General features: G+C 40.0%; 1 protein-coding gene across 9 annotated transcripts in view; it reads left to right on the forward strand.

Moving 5' to 3' along the window:
• GPATCH2L (G-patch domain containing 2 like) overlaps positions 1 to 12971 on the forward strand; it is a 43911-nt gene extending 30940 nt beyond the window's left edge. For 8 of the 9 annotated variants that reach the window (XM_030274737.4, XM_030274736.4, XM_030274727.4 and 5 more), the window contains one exon: positions 602 to 12971. In XM_030274737.4, coding sequence (XP_030130597.4) covers positions 602 to 774 — 173 coding nt within the window. In that variant the 3' untranslated portion in view covers positions 775 to 12971. The remainder of the gene's footprint in view (positions 1 to 601) is intronic. The other variant, XR_012056427.1, reaches the window with a different exon arrangement.
• The last annotated feature ends 6166 nt before the right edge of the window (positions 12972 to 19137 follow it).

Consider the following 19137-nt stretch of genomic DNA (forward strand, 5'->3'; position numbering starts at 1 on the left):
CTGGCTATTATAGCCTGTCCCATTTAGGATCAGTGGTTAAATTGAGAAAATAAGAATGGATTTCAACTACTTTGGCAAGCAGTTTCTTGTCATAACATGCTGATTTACCATGTTGAATATATGTGGAGGTTCATGGTACTGCCTTTACTGGGTGAGGAGAGGTATGTTTTCCTCTTTAGATGAGCTTAGCAATCTGAAATTTGCCACACCTTCAGAGACTTTGAAAGTCTCAAATAGAGAGCTAATTGAGTCTTTGCAAGGAGTCCAAGTTATTTTAAGCAGAATGACTGTGAATTGATTAAATAGGGGACAGCTAAAACTTTTGATTTTCAACAGGAACTCTGACTAAGGGAACTAGATAGTGGACTGGGAACTTGGAGTTTTGAATGTGTGACTCATTAAAGCAAAATTGTTAATGCTGTCAAGAACCTCTATTTTAGAGGAATTTGGATGGAGAACCTTTAGAAATTCAATATATAATATAATCATAAATGAAATTATATATATGAGGGGTTTGCCTTGAAGTCAGTTGTTCTAACTTTTTTTATTGCCCTTTCTTACTGTCTTTCTCTGTTCCCTTTCCTGCAATTTTATATTCCAGCAACTTTATCTGTCCACATGGATGCGGCAGAATCAGAGCTACCAGCAACACCCTCCTTGAGATCCCAGAACTCTGAGTGCACTGGGAAAATACCAGCGGCTGAGAAATCTACTATTGCTGCCTCCAGTAACTTTTTTAAAATGCCGCCAGAGAAGAGCCCTGGATACAGCTAAAAGGAAGCATTGCAACTGTAAAGGCTTGCTTGATTTTGGAAGTGTTTGATTCTGGTGTTTGTCTGCACCAAACATCTTGTTTGGCAGTAGTGGTACCTCCAGTATTGGTGCATGATGCGTGCCATCATCCAGGCTGGTCTGTGTGCCTCACACACCTAATCATCTTTGTGAATCTATGTTTAAAGAAAAGGTAATCAGTGTTGGGACTGCAGTGGCTTTTAGAAATTTTCCTGCTATCACTGTATTTATTATGAATTCATCTCTTTCCCTGATTCCAGCTCATATGTAATAGGTCATGTACAGGTTCTTCTGGGTTTTTAGATCTTTCTTCACCCACTGGACGTGTTGCTTGTTTGTGTATTTGGCATTTTCAGGGTGAAAGTCCCACCGCCATTCAGGGAGGCAGGAGTTTCCCTCTGCTTGCTTCCAGACCAGAAGGATTTCTTGGCTGGGGAATGAAGAGGGAATATCAACACATTGAAACATGAAATCTGAATCTTGTATTAGCAGAATGTTTTCTGGGCATGTGCTGATGGATTCAAATCATGTTGCTTCTGGCAAGCAAATATGGTGCTTGTCTATGTAGAAATTGCCATTAGCTCACTGACAGCACTGTCCATTTGACCTTTTCCTTCTCCCTTGTTCTGAATGTCTTCAGTCTTTATTGTGTACTGCATGTTCATTCCTAAACCTCCTACTGGATAAGGATTTGGGAGAACTACTTGAACATAAACGTGCAAGCTGGTGTCCTGGATAGAAAGCTGGAGCCTTGAATATTGTTGCAGTATGGTAGAAGATTATACAAAACATACATATCTGAATGTATAAATTAAAAAATATCCATTTGTGTTTCTAAAGGATGCTGGTTGAAGTTGACATGCCATTGAACAAAAAAAAGCCATTTAAAGTGTCACCTGAGTTCAGAATGTTACAGGTATAGATCAAACTCCTGTATCATGCTTTCTCTCCTTTCAGAAGTATTGTCTGCTGTACTGACTGGAGATGATTGCACATTATACTGCAGTGTACACTAAAGAGATTCTCTTCATAGAACTTCAACTTGGTCTGCTGTTACCTTCTGTGTTGCAGAATATATGGACTTATCTTGGATTGTGTTTTCAGAATATGTACCTGTATAGCATGTACCAAGGAAAGGTGGCCTCACAGCTTCTTGAGTCCTTTAAGTCCTGTTTGTATGAATAGAACTTTTTCCTTTCCTCATGTGGAGCTTTCAGACAGGACTGTTTAAACTTGTAAAGTCTGTTTTGATTGTGGCAGTGCATCTAGTACTCTTTAGCAGACAGCAAAATTTGCGTGATTTTACTGATTCTGCAGTGTTCTGTTCTCTTATGAATCAAATGACTGAGGGACAGATTTGATTGGGGGAATATGAAGCAATGATTTATATTAGCTGTGTATTAAAAGGGGAAATGATCATAATATAGACGAAACAGAAACTGAATGATTTGCTAAATCATGATTGACAAATACAGGTAATTATAGGACATGCACACTGTGTCTGATCCCTAATACCTACTTATTCTTGGGGAGACATCCAAATTGGATTTATATTTTGCAGCACAAGCAAACTCTCAGATCTGTCACTATAAATCCTTCTCAAACTTTTTTTTTTTCTTTTTTTAATTTGGGTGGTACATTTTAGAAGTAATTAGAACAGGGAAACCTTTTTTTACCTTAATGAAGGGATACAGAAGTCCATTTGGATTACAGGACAAACTGTAACAATGTATAAAGGAAGAAGTGTTCCTTTTTTAAAGTTGTCATGGCTTTGTCTTATTTGTAGCTATTTTGAACAATGATGCCTAAGGGGTAACACAGGAAGCTTCAGCACTGGAAGGCCTGCAATCTAAAACATCTGAAGAGAAGGTAAACCTGAAGAGTAGTAGCTTGACTATCTAGTACTCATTAATACAGTGAATGGGGAAGGTGATAATGTTCTCCTGACAATTTGCAGATAAAATTTAGGATTTGAAGCCTTGTAATCTAAACTGCATGCTGCTCTGATGATAATGAGTGGTTCCCTAAAAGAGGATTTGTGAAATTGACTTGTTTTGATCTTATGGAGTATCCTCCACAACCTCTCTGAATTTGAGTCTGTTCAACAGACTTACTCAGATTACTGACCGTTCAGCTTTATACAGTAAATACAATTTATTTTATTTACATACAATTTTAGCCATTGTATTCCCTTTTAAAAATCAATTGTGATATATCTTGCTACATTCTGAATATTCTGAGTATTGTCCAAATAGTTTTCTCTCTTCCGTGATGTCAGGATGCTTTAAAAGCTTTTTCAAGAAAGGTGTTAAGGAATCAAGAGCCTTTCTCTCATTGTGGTGGTAGAGGGGTGGGTTGCAGTGCTTTGTGTGATTTTTCTCTGGGTGTAGGGAAGGAGAATTTATCATATTTCCATATTGAGGTCAGTAGCAGTATTATCTGGTTAAGCCCTTACTTAGGTTGTTAACTCCTAGGAAGTATTTGTTGCCTTTAAAGGCAGATTGTACCCGTGGCAGTACTGAAGAGCAACTGTGGGAGTGTCTTGACAAGCCATACTTCCTGCTATGGCAACTTTGTGGAAGTTCCAGGAGACTCCAATTATTGCAACTGCCCTGTCTTTCCTATTTCTAGGTTAGAATCCATTTACAAGTCAGTCAGATTCTCAACTAAATTTGATTCTACTGAGTTGTAGGCAGGCTAAATGGATCATGTATCTTGTTACTCCAGAGTATTTATCAAAATGTATCTTCAGACTTGATACAGATAACCATGTACCTTGATACAGGTTTTAGTATCTACAGCATTCTTAGATGAATAAAATCCATTGTTTTGCCTCTTTTTTTCATCTAAGGCAGATATCTTAGAACTCACTCTGCTCACACAGTCCTCAGTGTGAAGGATACTGCTTCCCACGTGGATTACTTGAGTAGAAAGGAGTAATAACATGCCTTGATTTAGTAGCTTCTGCAAAGATGGTCCAGTATGTGATTATTGCTTCAAAGATAAGCAGGTCACTCCTATTCCATTTTTTGTCCACCAGGACTTCCCAGCCTTATTTCAGTTTTGTCTTCCCTCTAGTTGTCTTTCTCCTTGGCCTAATGGGGCACTACTACTTCGCAGACAGGACCTGGGAATACCATACTATTGTGACAAGCAAGTCTGGGAAATTCCTGAAGTATGTTGAAGATAATTTGTAGTCACAAGTATTCAGCCAACTAGGAAAGATTCCCTCCTAAATCTGTTATTTATTAATAAAGAAGGACTTTTGAGAGGTATGATGGTAGGTGGTTGCCTTTGCCACAGGATCATGAAATGGGTAATTTAAAAAATTTTGATGTAATGAAGAAAGCTATCAGCAAGGTTTCTACCCTGAATTTCAACAGAGCTAACTTTAGGAAACTCAGTGAGCTAGTTATTAGTGTGCTGTTCCTAGTCTGGTCAGTTTTTAGGAATCACCTTTTAAAAGCACGAGAGCAGGTGATCTCTCTGTGTTGAAAGTCAAACAAGCCATGCAGATGAGCAGCTTAACAGAGAACTCCTCTTGACTCTCAGAAAGAGAAAGATTGTATGATCTCTAGAAGCAAGGTTAAGCTTCACAGAAAAATTACAGTGCTGTAGTTCACATATGCAGGGAGAAGATATGAAAGACCAAACCTTAATTAGAGTTGAAACTGGCTGGTGTTAGGTCAGACAACCAAGGCTTTTTGAAGTACATAAATAGCAAGAAGAGGTCTAAGGAAAACATTGGACTGATATTTGTTGTAGATGATCACCAGACAAATTGGCGTGAAGACAAAGTGGGGGCATTCAGTACTTATTTTGCCTTGGTCTCATTATAATACTGACATACCTTGGGCTGCCCTGTCTTCTGATTTGGAGGACTGTTACTGTGGGAATAGTGACTTTGTTTGTGTAATGGAGATTGTAAGGGACCAGTTGAATGTTTGTAAGTCTATGAGGCCAGGTGGGATTAATCCCAGAGTACTGAAGGAGCTAGTGGTTATTGTAGCATGACCTCTCTCAATCTCTACCGAAGGTTTTGGGAGTCTGGGAAAGGCCCACACTGACTAGAAGCTACTCAGCATTATTCTAGTTTACAAGAAGGGCATGACGTGAGACCCAAGAAACACAGACCTGCGAATCTAGCCCCAGTACCTAGAAAAATTTTAGAGAAGATCATACTGGGTGCTACTGAAAGGCATTTCAAGTCATTTAAATCATAGAATCATAGAATATCCTGAGTTGGAAGGGATCCACAGGGATCATCAAGTCCAACCAAACAGGTCCAGTGAGTGATGTGGTGGTTGGTGGCTGTCTTGGGTATAGGGACCATGAAATGTTAGAGTTTTCAATACTGGGTGAAGTAAGGTAGGGCACCAGCAGAAATTCCATCATGGACTTCCAGTGGGCAGACTTTGGCCTGTTCAGGAGATTGACAGAATCCCTTGGGAGTCAGTCCCAAAGGGCAGAGGAATCTAGGAAGGCTGGTTATGCTTTAAAAAGGAATTCTTAAATATGTTGAGGAGCAGCACCATCTTCTTAGTCCTCCTTTAGATGCTCCCTAATAGCTTTATATCCTTAATGCCAAGTTTGGTAAGTACTGGAGAAGGCTGAATTAAAAGAATGTAGTTTCTGACGTGATGGATTTATGATTTTAAGGTACATAACAAGTGGAGAAAGCAGCAAAACAGGACCTGGAGAGAAACTTGTTTGAGGTTGGGACTAGTGCTACTGAATGATAGATTAGCTTTGTGATTGGGGTATTCAGAGGTGTGTCTTGCCAGCATCATTCTTGAATAATGACACTGAGTAGGTTAGTGCTGTCCTTCAAACTGTAGATGCTCTTGCTGTTATTTTGTGGATGTTGCGGAGATTTGCTTAGTGGGCTGAGGATGAGAAGGGAAACTGTAGGAAGGGCAACAAGAAGCATGAGGGAGTGCCTTTTTTATTGTAACCCCTTCTGTGCTTAAGAAGGAAGATGCTACAAAAAGCAGTATATGTGCCTAGATATTGAAAAGAAATTATGTGAAGTGGATAAGAACTTTGCTTTGTTGTCTTGAGTTTGTAACCAGATAATTTTTCAGTAAAGCAAAAGTGAAGGATGGTACATTTGTTCAGAAAATGTATTTAATGGTCTGTTAGGAGACTGTCAAAGAACAGAACTTCTGTTCTCATTGGGATACTTCATTTCTGTGTCTTTGTTTCCTGTGTTCTGTTCCAGTTTGTGTTTTGTGATTGCAATATCCTTTTGTACCACCAAATGCAGGAAAAGTACTTTACAGTAATGCTTCTTAAGGCATGAAGCATAAGGGGACACTTGCTATACAGGAAGTAAAACAAGATTATCTTAGGCCATTAACTTTACCCAGTACAAGGCTTGAACTCAGCACAGAGGACATAATGGCTTAATTATACCAAAGCATCTCTTTCTGAGAGTGAATAGTGCCACAGGCAAGTGCAGGGAGACTAAACTGGCACCAGTGTCTTGAGACCCATGGGTGGCTGGGCCTCAGTCACCTGACATATAATACAGATTTACATTGTAAAGACAGAAGGAACTTTCAACATAACTCTCAACTTCAGTGTGGCTAGAATGCCTTCCCATGCAAATGGGGATGTCACTGTGAGTCCAGTCAGCTGAAAAGATGTGCCCACTGGCATACTATGTAAAGAGAATTCTTGTACCAACTTAAAAAATTGGTGAAACTGGAAAATGGACTGGTACAGTGTGTTATATCAGAGAAAGATGCAATATATATATATATATATATATATATATATATATATATATATATATATATATATATATATATATATATATATATTTGCAGACAATAATCAAGAAAAGTATTGCTGAGCCCTGTGTGTTATGAGATAGAGTATTCAATGTCCTAAAGCAGAGAAGCCAGTTTTATGAGGATGATCAGGGTTTTGCAAAGCTGCCCTCTTGTCCTTGTAAACTCTGAAGGAACTGGTATGAACAGCATGAAAAATGCTGTACTGTGTCAGACCAAAGGTCTGCTAGTGTTGGTAGTCTGTCTCTCCCAGTGACCTGGTTTGCCTGCCTAGGGGTACTGTAAAGATAAAGCAGTAATAGAGTGATACTTTTTTTTAGTGTTCTCTTAGCCCAGCGTCCTGCCTCAGAAAGATGTACAAACTTTCTTTGAGGCTGGAGAAAACATTTTTGAACTTTTGGTTGTAGTATTTATCCTGCAATGGGATTTAAATATATTTTTACAAGGACACATCCTGATGATGAAAACATCAAGTAAGGATTAGTATATCTTTGTTTGTAATCAGTTTTCTTATTGATTACTGTTTTTATAAGTAAATACTATCTTCTCTTGGAATATTTTTTCCTAATATCAACATCTTGACATTGTTTCTTACCATGCTTTTTTTTTCAGCAAGGTTGAAAAGTCTTGTTCTTTCTTTACAATGAGGCTTTTTTGACATGTATTTATATGCCCAGTCAACAAGTCCCATGTACTCCACTAACCCATATAAATCATTTTTCATAAGCATCGTACTGTGAAACTTGTCATTTAATTGTGCTCCTGCATGAAAATTCCCAGTATTCCACATCCATATGCATTCAGTTCTAGTGTCTATACTTAAAGTATTCTTCAGAGTTACAGAGTAACTGTTAAGAGTCACTTATGGTACTCCTCAAAGAGTGTTCTAATATTGCTATTCAAGCTTCATATACTCATATAGCCAAATATGCTGCTAGGCTTTGCTGCCCAAACAATGCTGTAACACTACCATAGGAGGTGGTATTCAGGCAGTTGAATTTAAAAGTTCTTACCATTGCTTTTCAATGTACAAGGTCCTATAAAGTAAGATTTTTTTTTTTAATTCAAATATTTGTTGCATTTCCTTTAGCAGTATTATAGTGCAATTTTGTACCAATCGTTTTTATAGTTTGCAATACTTAAGAGCTCAGTCTGTTTAGCTTTATCAGAAGATCAGAGGTGTCATGCCTGTGTGGTAGAAAACCCTTTGTGGCATTGGAAATTCTAAGTAGTAAAGCATCTTTTGTCTTGCAGATGGGCATATAAATGAACTTGGACCTAAAACCTAGGTTGCCTAGATTGGTGCATGTGAGATTTCATTGCTGGAGGCATTTCTAAGAGGGCCATGATCTGAGACTGGTCTGGCCTGACCAGAGTCCTTGAGCACTGCTGAAGTCCTTGAATTTTCTCTCAGGTTTTGACAACACCAGATAGTGAGCAAAGCTACCATCAGTTGCATTTTAGCTTCCTCCTGCTGTCAAAGAGGGCTCTCCTAGAGATAGCTCACAAAAAGGTCTACTCAAAGTCTATCAAGAGCTGCCTTGTGCATGTCCCAAATATTTAATGAGGTCATAAGATTTAACTGTTTGATAGGGGTTGGAGTCTGGGTTCTTGGTACTCTATTTTAAGGGTAACATGTAAATAAGAAAGATTCCTGCTTGTATTCCTCTGTTTTAAATAAGATGTGTATTCTCTGAATGAGGCTCTTGCAGAATCTCTGTTCTGATTATAGAAACTGGAAATAAATCAATATATGAAAGAAGTGTTTTATCTGATATAAAGTGAACTGAGTTGAGAGTGGGGGAAGAGAGGTTTTGCTGACATCTGTCTAGATTTACAGTATTGGGCTCTCCATTAATCTGCATGCTTCCTTGACCGTTTCTGTAAGTATAAACTGTAATCTGAAGGTCTGTAGGGAATTACTATGCTTTTTTTGCTTTGAATTGCAAACCTGAGTGAAGGATTTGAGGTAATTTATCATGTCCATTCTTTGGAGTTTTTTTGTAATGATTTTGTTTCCCAGTTTGTCAGGACATTGTCTCTAGACAAGTGAGATGCACCCTGTTTGGAATTTGAAGCAATTCCAGAGTTTCTTAAATAGCCTTTCATTTCTAAGCCACTGCTTCAGATCTGCCCAGTCCCAAATGGGATGTCATTTAAGTGAGCAGATCAGTTTCAATTGATAGTTTAATGGATATCAATTCATTTTGCCAACACTAACATCCTTTTAAGATAGATTGGAATAATTCTTTTTTACCATGATAACAGTGACTTCAAAGATTAAATGAACAGAGGACTTCTAATTTTCTTTTGCCTGTGCTTGTATCCCACTATTAATAGCTATGCGTATCTGTGGTAGGAGCAACACAGGAATCCCTTTGCCTGAACGGTTCCAATGAATAAACTGTAAAAATTAGATCCCAAGTGGACTAAATGTTTTTAAACAAAAAGATCAAGATCCTTTGGAAATGGCTTCAAGTTTTTAACACCATATTTGGAGGGCTCTCTACAAGCTGCATGTGTGAGACTTGGGAAATGTTCCCTGGAAATATGCTGATTTTTGTTAAGTATAAGTAGTTGGAACAAGGAGCAATAGCTTGTCTTATAGGAAGGGCTCAGATCTGGCAAACTACTTGTAATGTCAAAAATTTCAGATGTCTAAAAATTAGCTGTTTCAGTCTTACACCTACATACAATTTTGTAATTTTAAAATTTTGAGTAATGAAGCATTTAATCTGATAATTATATTCATTTCTATTTAAAAAGGAAAAGCTGAATGGTGCTTTTTTACATGTCCTTAATTTTATATCCTGAGAATTTTCTCAGTTCAGTTTGAATAACTGGTGGTAAGCTTGATAACAGGGCTGACTATGATGGCATTTATCAATTTTGATATTTTTCAAACCATGAACCTTTATTTGTGCTTTTCCAGCTCATAAAAATCAACTGAAACTACAGATGAATGCAAGCAATATTCTTGCTATATGTTAATGGAGAACTTGTCACATGTAAATAAAAGGGCATTTCAAAACTGGAGTACAAATTTTGTTCTCCACTGGCATAGAGTATTTCCCAGGAAGAACAGATACTTAGTTTTTAAATGAAATATAGGGTTTCAAAGTAGTAAACTACATTAATTTAATTCATTTTTTGTGGGGGAGTTTTGGTGGGAGGTGTCTAAATATGAGAATGTGAGCAGATCTTAGGAGTTGCTACAATACGGCAGATGTAGCACACAGAGTTTTCAAAACACACTAAAAATTTTACTGGAGACTGGAGAATTGTACCTAAAGATTGAAGAAATCTTCCTCTGAGAAGTGTCATCGCTCACAGACTGCCTGCAGGTGCAGTGATGGCAGACCAGTAGCTCTGATAAACTAATGCCAATACTGACAATGATGCTTCCCTTGTAATTTTGACACCAGCTTCCTGAGAGGTTCAGCAGTGTTGCTTTAGGGCTCTTCTTCATCCTGCTTCACAAAATAATTTGCAAGTGCTTGGACTCACCTAGCCCTCCACCATGGGGAAACACGTGTTCCCATTTTGAGCCAGACACTCCTACTGCTGAGTGTTGTATGGTGCGTGAAAGAAGTCCTGTGTTTTCTTTCTTGCTCATCCAGTGAACAGCAAGGGGAGCTTTCATGAATCTTGCTGGTCCTTTCAGATACTGTGGAGACAGGAAGGAGGGAATTAGACATGCAAGGATTGATTCCAGGGTGGGGAGAGGGGGCCATGAGGTGTGGCTGTTGTTCTGCACTCAATGCCGGAGCTACCTGGAGAAGGTGACATTTCACCCTCGTCCCACGCTGATAGGCTGCACAAGTCTAGACCATGGGCTTTATCTGCTTACATATGTATTTAGACATTTCAACAAGAATCTTCTTCAGCAACCCCACCCATCCCTCAAGTAACAAATAAAACAAACCAGAAAATTTGTGCTCTGATGACAAAGCTGCAATTTAATTGATGCATGTTGCTGTAATCAGTGCCCTTCTGCATGTACAGTGCAATGCAGTCAGGCACTTTCATGATTTGTTGTTGGGTTTGGGGGTTGTGTGTCTCAGTCTGTTCATCTGCCCCCTTTCACACATGGTTCCTGCCTTAGTGTAGGACAGTTGAGACTCTCTGAGTGTACAGCTGCTGGCTTGCGATTTTTTTTTTTCTCCCCTGTAGGCTGACTTCCAGCTTTATTTACTGGGCAGCATCCACACTCTGCTCTGAAGAGGAGAGATACTTGTTAGTTTCTTCGGAGTACTTCCTGCTGTGACGGCTGAGAATGTTAATGAACTTGTGTACTGAGCATTTGAATGTTATTGTCATTGTTATTGCGTAAGTGAGGAATTTGAGACTGAAGCAAAACCCAGGAATTATCTCAATTTGAGGGGCCTCGGATGAGATACACAGACACTGGCAATTTGCAGGGACTGACTTTGTACCCTTTTGTAGGTTCAGATTACATTTCCTACAAACTTCCTTAGCAGCTATAAGTGCTCAGAGCTTCTGTACATCCAGCCACAATTACTGATGAGGTGAGGAACACTGTCCCCATTGCTGATGTCTTTCTGTGGCTTCTCAACTAAGAGAGAGATGGCAGCCGGCAGGCATCTCTCCAGGGCTGATGGTCAGTTGCTTTCATCATGAGAACATGGACAGCCTCCTGCTTTGTCCTTTCTGCCAGTGGGTCTGACTCATTTATGCTCATCTCCTTCAGTTCTTGCCCTTCACCTCTCTGGAGGCATGCATTCTATGCTCTGGATAAAGTTAAGAGTCTCAAAAATAAACTGTGTAATCATTTGATTTAACATTATTGTAAAGTGTATGGACTAAGGGACAACTTAGGGTGTCAGAAAAGGGATTTCTTCCTTTTTTGAGTATTTTTATCTGTAACCAGATGTATATATATCTGTGTCTATATATATATATATATTTATATATATTTATTTTTGAGCTAGGACTTGGTATGTATTCACTTTGTATTGGAGTTTCCTTATAAAAGTATTTTAATTTCCCCAAATATGTTTTTTCTCTGGAAATACTATGATTCCTGGACTTCAAAGGAATTGAAAGAGCAGTCCCAAATGCATAGTATCATAGAGAATCTGCTGTGAAATAACATGTCTACTACATCTCAAGAAAGAGCAATAGGTAGGTGAAAACTTGCTATGGAACAATCACACTTTATATACTTTTACCTGAACATCATAGGATGACATGAATTTTGATTCATGTCTTGCAGTGATATTTCAAGTAATGTCTTTTTGATTCTTTTCTCTAAACTACAGGGTAATGATTGTCTAGTGAAGTAAACCTGACTGTTGTTTAACAACTGATAGGCTGCCTTCTATTGCCCAAATCAGCAAAATTTTAAAGTATCAGAAGTCTTAGTGTGTATCTTGGGAAGAATGCCCTTGGAACCAGACTCAATCATCTGACTGAGCTGTATTGGAAAAAAGGAAAAAGGATAGAAGGAGAAAATGATATTAACTATTATCTTTATTATCTTAAGTCTCATTCTGTTCTCTCCATGGACTCTTGGTTTACATCTTCTAGAGAAATTAGTGCATCTTTAAAGAAAACAAAAAGACAAAGATAAACAACCTCCCTCTACAAGCTTTTTTGTGTTCATTTTTTAGATGTGGGTTGGCAGGCTCTGTTTGCAAGCTGAATACCCATTTCCTCATTTAAAGAGATTCCATTAAGCTGAAAGATGAAAATCAAAATGTTTGATTTTCCATTAATACCATTTTCAGACTGGACAGATAGCTGCGATTATGATTTTCTTATATTACTGCAGTAAAGTACTGTAGTCCACATCATTCCTTGCTCACACATTACACCTCACACCTGTGCTAAGTGGGCATTTTCTGAGGAAAGTGCATTGTTTGCTTAACAGAAGCACAAAAGATGACATATGGTAAGTTGCTGTACACCTTATCTTCTCTCTGCTAGTCATTGTGGGCAAAGTGATGATGGTGCACTACCGTATGACTCAGAAACAACTTTGCTGAAAACCACAGATTTATTTCAGGTAAGTGACATCCCATGTGTATGTGTACTTAAATGAAACTGTGTATTTGTTCCTGGGAAGAACCCAAATGCTTGTCACAAATAACTGGCGACTGGAAGCATCAGAGCTGGTCTGTTTAGAATATGTCTACTCTCTGTCATTCTGCAAGTACCTCAAGTGTTTAGGATATGGATGAGTACAACTTCTACTGCTTGTCACTGAACTACTGCTGGTAATTGAAAATTGGAATGCAGTGTTCCCTGGAGAGTTTGTCATGGAGCTCAAGAGGTTAATATGTAGTTATGTGATGATACTATAATTTTATATGCATCTGCAGATACTGCTAATAGACATTAAAGTGGGCATTTACATCCTTATTATGGGTCAGTACTTGATGTCATAATAAAAAAGTCACATCAGAAAAGTACAGGATAAAAATCTGATTATGCACATTTTGGAATGTAAATGGCTTTAAAATTCAAATTGTCACCTGGTGGGAGGATCAGGAAGAAGTCAGAGCAAGGGCAAAGGGGCAAAGCTGTGAGACACAAGGGGCAAGATAAAGGAGGAAGAAGACAGGCAGGAGTAGGCCTTTGCTTGGATAGTTTATATCCATATGAATACTATACCCCATTACTTAAGCCCTTCATGTCATCTCATTAAACATAAGCTTGAGTGAAAGGTGGACTTTGTAATGGAGTGTGAAGGTCAGTAAACTCCAGATCTTCTATCTTTCCACAGATTTCAAATCTGCTCAGTGTTGTTAAGCGTAAAGCATCATGTAGGTTAATGCAGGCTGTGCATTTGGAAAGCAACATCGAAGTTAATGAAGTTTTCAAGGCAAGACAATCTGAAACTCTCTCACAAGTCTGCCATAAGTAAATATACTAGTAAAGCTGCAACTACTGGCCCCAGAGCCTGAGGAGGGGCGGGCGGGTACTGAGGAGACAGCCTTTGAATTCTGAAGGGCTGTGTAGGTTAAAATCAGTGGAGAAGTCCATGAGAACTAGAGCAGCATGTGTGATGCAAGTGCAGCTGAATACGTCAGGATACAGTGAGTTCAGTTGCAGATGCACTCAAAGGGTTTCTAACATCACCTTTTGTGTCTGTGGGAGCTGAAACCCTAAAGCATGTAGAAATTTGGAAGGGTGCTGACTTTCTATTTCTTCACTATTTTTTCATCCAAGTGCATCCTAAAGCACTCTGAATTCAGAGTCTGCAGTTGACTGAAATTTTAGGGATTTTTTTTTTTGGTTGGAAATACAGGATGCAAGGCTATGAAGTGAGGTAAATGGTTTATGAATGATGGAAGAAAAAGCCTTGTCCTTCCATCTCCACTGCATTGTTTCTTCATGCTTGGCTGTAAGCTCCTGCTGTTTGCCTTTCCCTCCTTTGACTCCTATGAGTCATATAAACCACTTCAACTGCAAAAAATGACTTGGTTTCTGCTGGTTTAGTCAGTTGGTTTGGCTTGATTGATGTGCACAAGGGGTGCTAGAGGCAGCCCAGGGCATGATGGCAGGACTGGGACTGGGGAGTTGGGTGGGCTGGGAGAAAGTCCTGGGAATAATGGTTTCAATGAGGGAGACACATACAACTGGCAAGCACCAAGGTTTTAACTTTGGCTCAATTGTTTACAGATCTGTGCCCCGCACCCCATCGTCTGCAGGGATTCAGCAGCTCATAGAAAATCCACACAGTGCAAGGCTGCAAGAGGGGCTTTGAGGTGGTGCTAAAGTCACATGGCCACAAACTGCATATACCTCTTCTACCACGTGCTCCTTAAAGGCTTTTACAGTGTCCTTAGCTGAGGAGAGAAGGGACATTTCGGGTGACATAACTGCATATGCTTCCTAAGCAGGGATTATGGCTGAAAGGGACGTGCCTGCTCTAGAGAACCCAAAGTGTTGTTTACCTGAGTGTCTCCTCATTTGAGGTTGGATTTGTTTATCTATGGAGCACAATGAATGATGGGGCAAATTTATTGAAAATACTTGGTCTCTCTACCCCATGTTGCTTGTGAGGAAAACCAGCTTTTCTGGTAAATGAGAATGTTATTAAAAATGCCATTTATCATTTGCAGCAGCTTTCAGTAAAAATACTGAACTGCTGAGGCCCTCAAACAGCCTGCTCTGCAGGTTTTTGGGATCTGATATAAGGTAATTTTCTCAGGAAAACAGGAGGCACAGAGAGAAGTTGAGATTTTGCAAGGATTATAGGACAGGTCTGTAGTAGACCTGAAAGGCTTTGGAAATTGAATCCCTAGAGACCTTATATTTCTGTGTCCCTACGCTAATGAGGTGCAAATAAAACTCCCAAGACCCACTCCATTCAGTGGATCAGTGAGACACCAAGCAGGCTGGTGGCAATCAGTCAGCTACTGAGTCATGTAGTGATTAATGGATCCTTCTTTGTGAATGGGCATGTCCCTTGGCTGAGATCACTTTAGGCTGCTGAGAGGACTGGAATGGAGAAGTCCATCCCCCTGTTTGCAATTAGTGTTTGTTATTAAATGCTGACAGTGTGTTCTTTCCTCTCATGTATCTCATCTTTGTTTATGCACTGGATGTTGGCACAGGCTTCTGTGCTGTAATGTCTTGAATTAGCTGCTGTTGAAAGGAGTCCAAGGAGCACTGTGCTCTGAGGAGGACAGGGGGGTGGGAGAGTGGCTTGACACCAAAAGAGGGGGAGCAATTCTGAGGGAAGGATGAAAATGGGTTTAGTTAACTGGGAGACTGGCAAAGAACAAGCAGCAATGAGTCTGGGCATATCTCTGCTCTCATATGTGAGGCCAAGCACTTGGATGGGAATAAGGAGGTAGATAGGAAGTATAAGCAATAGCAGGAAGGGGAAATAGCCTTGGAAATGGTTTTGTAGAAGGTGATTTTGCCAGACATGGTATCTTTGGGGAGATAGATGGTGCTTGAGTTAGGAAGCACAGGACCTAAGAGGAGACTGCAATCACTGGAGATCACAATAGAGATAGAAATATATAGAGAAGTAGTAACAGAAGTCAAACATTTTCTGTGAGGATGAGGAAGAGACTAAAAGCAGAGAGAAGAATGGAGAAAAAAAAAAATACTGTTGCCTCTGAATCCCCAGTTGATTTGAAGGGCATCACTAGATGTGTAGGACAAGAGAGTGGCATCATGGCATCAGCCCTATGATTGGGAGAACAGATTTATTCCATTCTGTGGGTTTTGCATGGCACCTAGGAGGTTTAAGATGGAGCATCTGGGCTAAATACTAAGGCAAGTGCAATGGCTGAAGTTCTCTACCCTTCTCTGTGCAGTGTGTGGCACAACAAGCAGTCTCAGTTAGCCATTTTGTAAGTCAGGTCTTTCATGTGTTTGTGTGATGAGAAAAAATGTACAAGGATCTACAAGGAAGAAGTATAGTTTGGTTATAAAAGGCCTGGACTTTGTGCTGTTTCCTGCAGCCCATCTGCTCATAGTGGCTACAACAGGTTATTTTAAGATGAGAGGTAAACCCAAGGTGAGTTGATTTTTCTTTCTCTGGGAGTTAGATACCATCTCTGCCACTCCTCTCCTGCTTTCTTCAATAAGGGGATGAAATGTTAAATAGGAATAAACAATTAATCTTGTTGGAGTGCTACTTGATTATTACACTTAGCATTGTTTCTTCACACAGTGGGAATAGACAGGGAAGGGTAGCATGAAGCCAGGCTTGCCTCCATTGGATGCACTGACTCACTGTCAGCCTGTGACCTGACTGGTTACAGATTTGTTTGGTCCATCTGAGTCACATTCCTAAAATCTAGGTAGCTTTGGCAGTTGTGCCAGCTAGAGCCTTGATGTTCACTGGTCACCTGGAGTGGAATGGGACAAGCAGCAGTATCAGGCACTGTTTATTGATCACCAGGTAATCTGTGTGTAACTGCCCCTCTGTGTTTTGTAGTTTTGTCCTGTGAATATTTTGCTCTAGTCTCTGCAAACTTTGTTCCAGAGTATCTTTGACAGCACGACTGACTGTTGCTTCTAGTCACTTCAGATATTTTGGATGCATAGCTCTGTTAATCCCGAGCTCATTTGTTGGAGAAAATTGAGGTCCACATCACCAGAAGGATACCTTGCTCCAGTCAGTACTCACCTAGCCCAATTGGAGAGAGCATCTTTATCTTTTCCCGTCTCTTACTTAGTTTTTTCTGGTCTTCCCATCCCTCTGATGCTGCTCTGCCACTGCTTCTCCCCCATAGCCCACATTCAGGTGTGGCTCTTTAAAAGCAATCTCTGTCAATATTTGTCATTAATCTGTTTCCATTTTTATTTATAAAAGAAAGAGAGAGAGTGAGAACAGAACAGCAGCAGTAGCAGGGCAATTGCAGATGAATAATGAAAGGATTCATCACAGCCATACCAGGATATATATATTTTTTGCAGCCAAGCGAGACGGATTCCCATCATAGCTCGGGGACTCGTTCCACACAACCACTCATCTTTCATGCTGGGGGAAGGGAAAGGTGGAGACAGTATCATTATGGATGTAACAGGGCTCTCAAGTGACTGGTCAAGGTTGCTGCTTCAGTCACAAGGAATCTGCTTACAGGAATTTTCTTTCCAGCAGGTGTTTTTGCCTGGTAAAGTGGCCTTCTACAGCAGTCTGCCACTAGTGAAAGGGAGGCTTAGGGTTTGCTAATGGGGATGCTTGCTAAGCATTCGAGTCACCATGGAAGGACAGAATGTCCAGGTGAGGATTTCACAGGAGTGACAAACTTGACTGAGACAGAATGAGGGACACACTGGGCAGTGCAGGGGTCTTTCTCACATTTTTGTCACTTGTGCCCACTCTCGAGTTCTCTGTCATATCAACAAACATCTCTCAGCTTGCCCTGCACCATCTAACTTTACAAATCCTTCTGTCCTGTTGAATACAAATGTTTTGTTTTTCTTATTCCCTTTTAGTAGGTTAGATAGACAAAAATTTGTCAGATGAGTGTTGAAGCATTCTGGGGTCTGGAAGGACTCTGTGATGCCAGAAGGGAAAGAACTGCCATTTATAAATTATGGAAGCCCAACAACAACCAACCAACCAAACCCAAAAACTACCCCACAAACAAACAACATATGTCTGATTGATTGAAAATGCTGTACTCCTGGGTGTGCACTCAAATCCAGAAAGGTCTGTTTTCTTCTGTCTCCCTGGTCCAGGGTAGCAGTGTCACTGCTTCAATGCTGTTTGACCTCTGTGTGCCTGTGTGCACACAGATGTAGTGGTTATATTCCTCCACAGCTGAAGAGATAGTCTGACTCTCCAGCCCTCTTGTGCTTGTAGAGAGGCAATCTGGGCAATGCAATTGCCCTTCTTGAGGCAGAGATGAGCTGAGCTTTGCTCAGATGCCAAAATGCAGTTACAATCTGCTCCTGGGGCTTGGAGGGTCTGAGTTTAAGGAAAGAGTATAACATGTGACTATATTTTTCCATCTAGGAAAGCATAAAGCAGGTTGATTTAAAGGGCAGGATGGCCTTATCTTCAGGTGCTGCAATGACATGTATTGCTGGTTATCAGTTCCACTTCTACCTTTGGAGACTGCATCAGCCCATAAAAAACACAAAAGACCTTGCCCCAAGGGACTGTATATTTGTCAGACCTCTTGGCATCTTGGAGTACTTAATGCATTTCTGATATGGTATTAACATCAGAGTATTCCTGTATTAAATACTTATTCCTCTTAATTAAAGCTATTGGAGGCACTCCCAGTTGGATGGGAGGGTCCAATGCAATGCTACAGCTGAAGTGATCCTAAAAAGGGTAAGACAAGCAAATATGTTGCTTTGGTGGACCCTTAGGCCTGTCATCTTGGAAGGGAGAAAAAGAGTTGTGACCTGTTCTATTCCAGACTCTGCTAGTGCTCAATTTTTCCTGTACAAAATCACAGCTTTGCCAGTAGCAGGGGGATCAGGGAAAAGTGACCTGTTTGTCAAGCAACTCCTCCATTTCCCTTTTGTACCCAGGGAATGCAATGCAGTGCTTAGAAGCTTAGACTCAGTCTGTATTTTTTACCATTCTGGCTCTAATATATGTCTCCCTTTGGGAAATAATTTGGTCCATTTCCCCATATTCTGGCACAGGTTTATGGCATGTCATTATGAACAGGATGTCATTCAGTTTGGCTACATGATCTAGCTCTTTTTACACATCCAAGTAAGTCTCCATTTCCATCCCTAGATAAGGAATCTTGGTTGCTTTGCATCAAAAAAGATTTTCTGTTGAATATGGAAATTCTCAGGATATACAAAAAGGAGGAAGCTTCTATATCAGGTGTTTGCTTATTAAAAAAAAAAAAAAAAAAGGCAAAAACAGTGCTTCAGACTGTGATAGGTCTCACTGTTGCACAGCTGCAGCAGTTGACTCTTATATAGCCTGTGGTTAGTGGCTTCTAAATTTTTTCCTGGAGGAACTTTTTTTTGGTATCCCCAGAGGATCAGGTCTCTGAAAGTGGTTAAGAAACTGTTATTGCTCATGGTCACCTCCTGACCTTGGCTGGATATAGCCAAGTGTTTGGACATTAAGGAAAAACAAAAA

This window comes from Taeniopygia guttata, chromosome 5 (assembly GCF_048771995.1).
Source record: "Taeniopygia guttata chromosome 5, bTaeGut7.mat, whole genome shotgun sequence".
NCBI lineage: Eukaryota > Metazoa > Chordata > Aves > Passeriformes > Estrildidae > Taeniopygia > Taeniopygia guttata.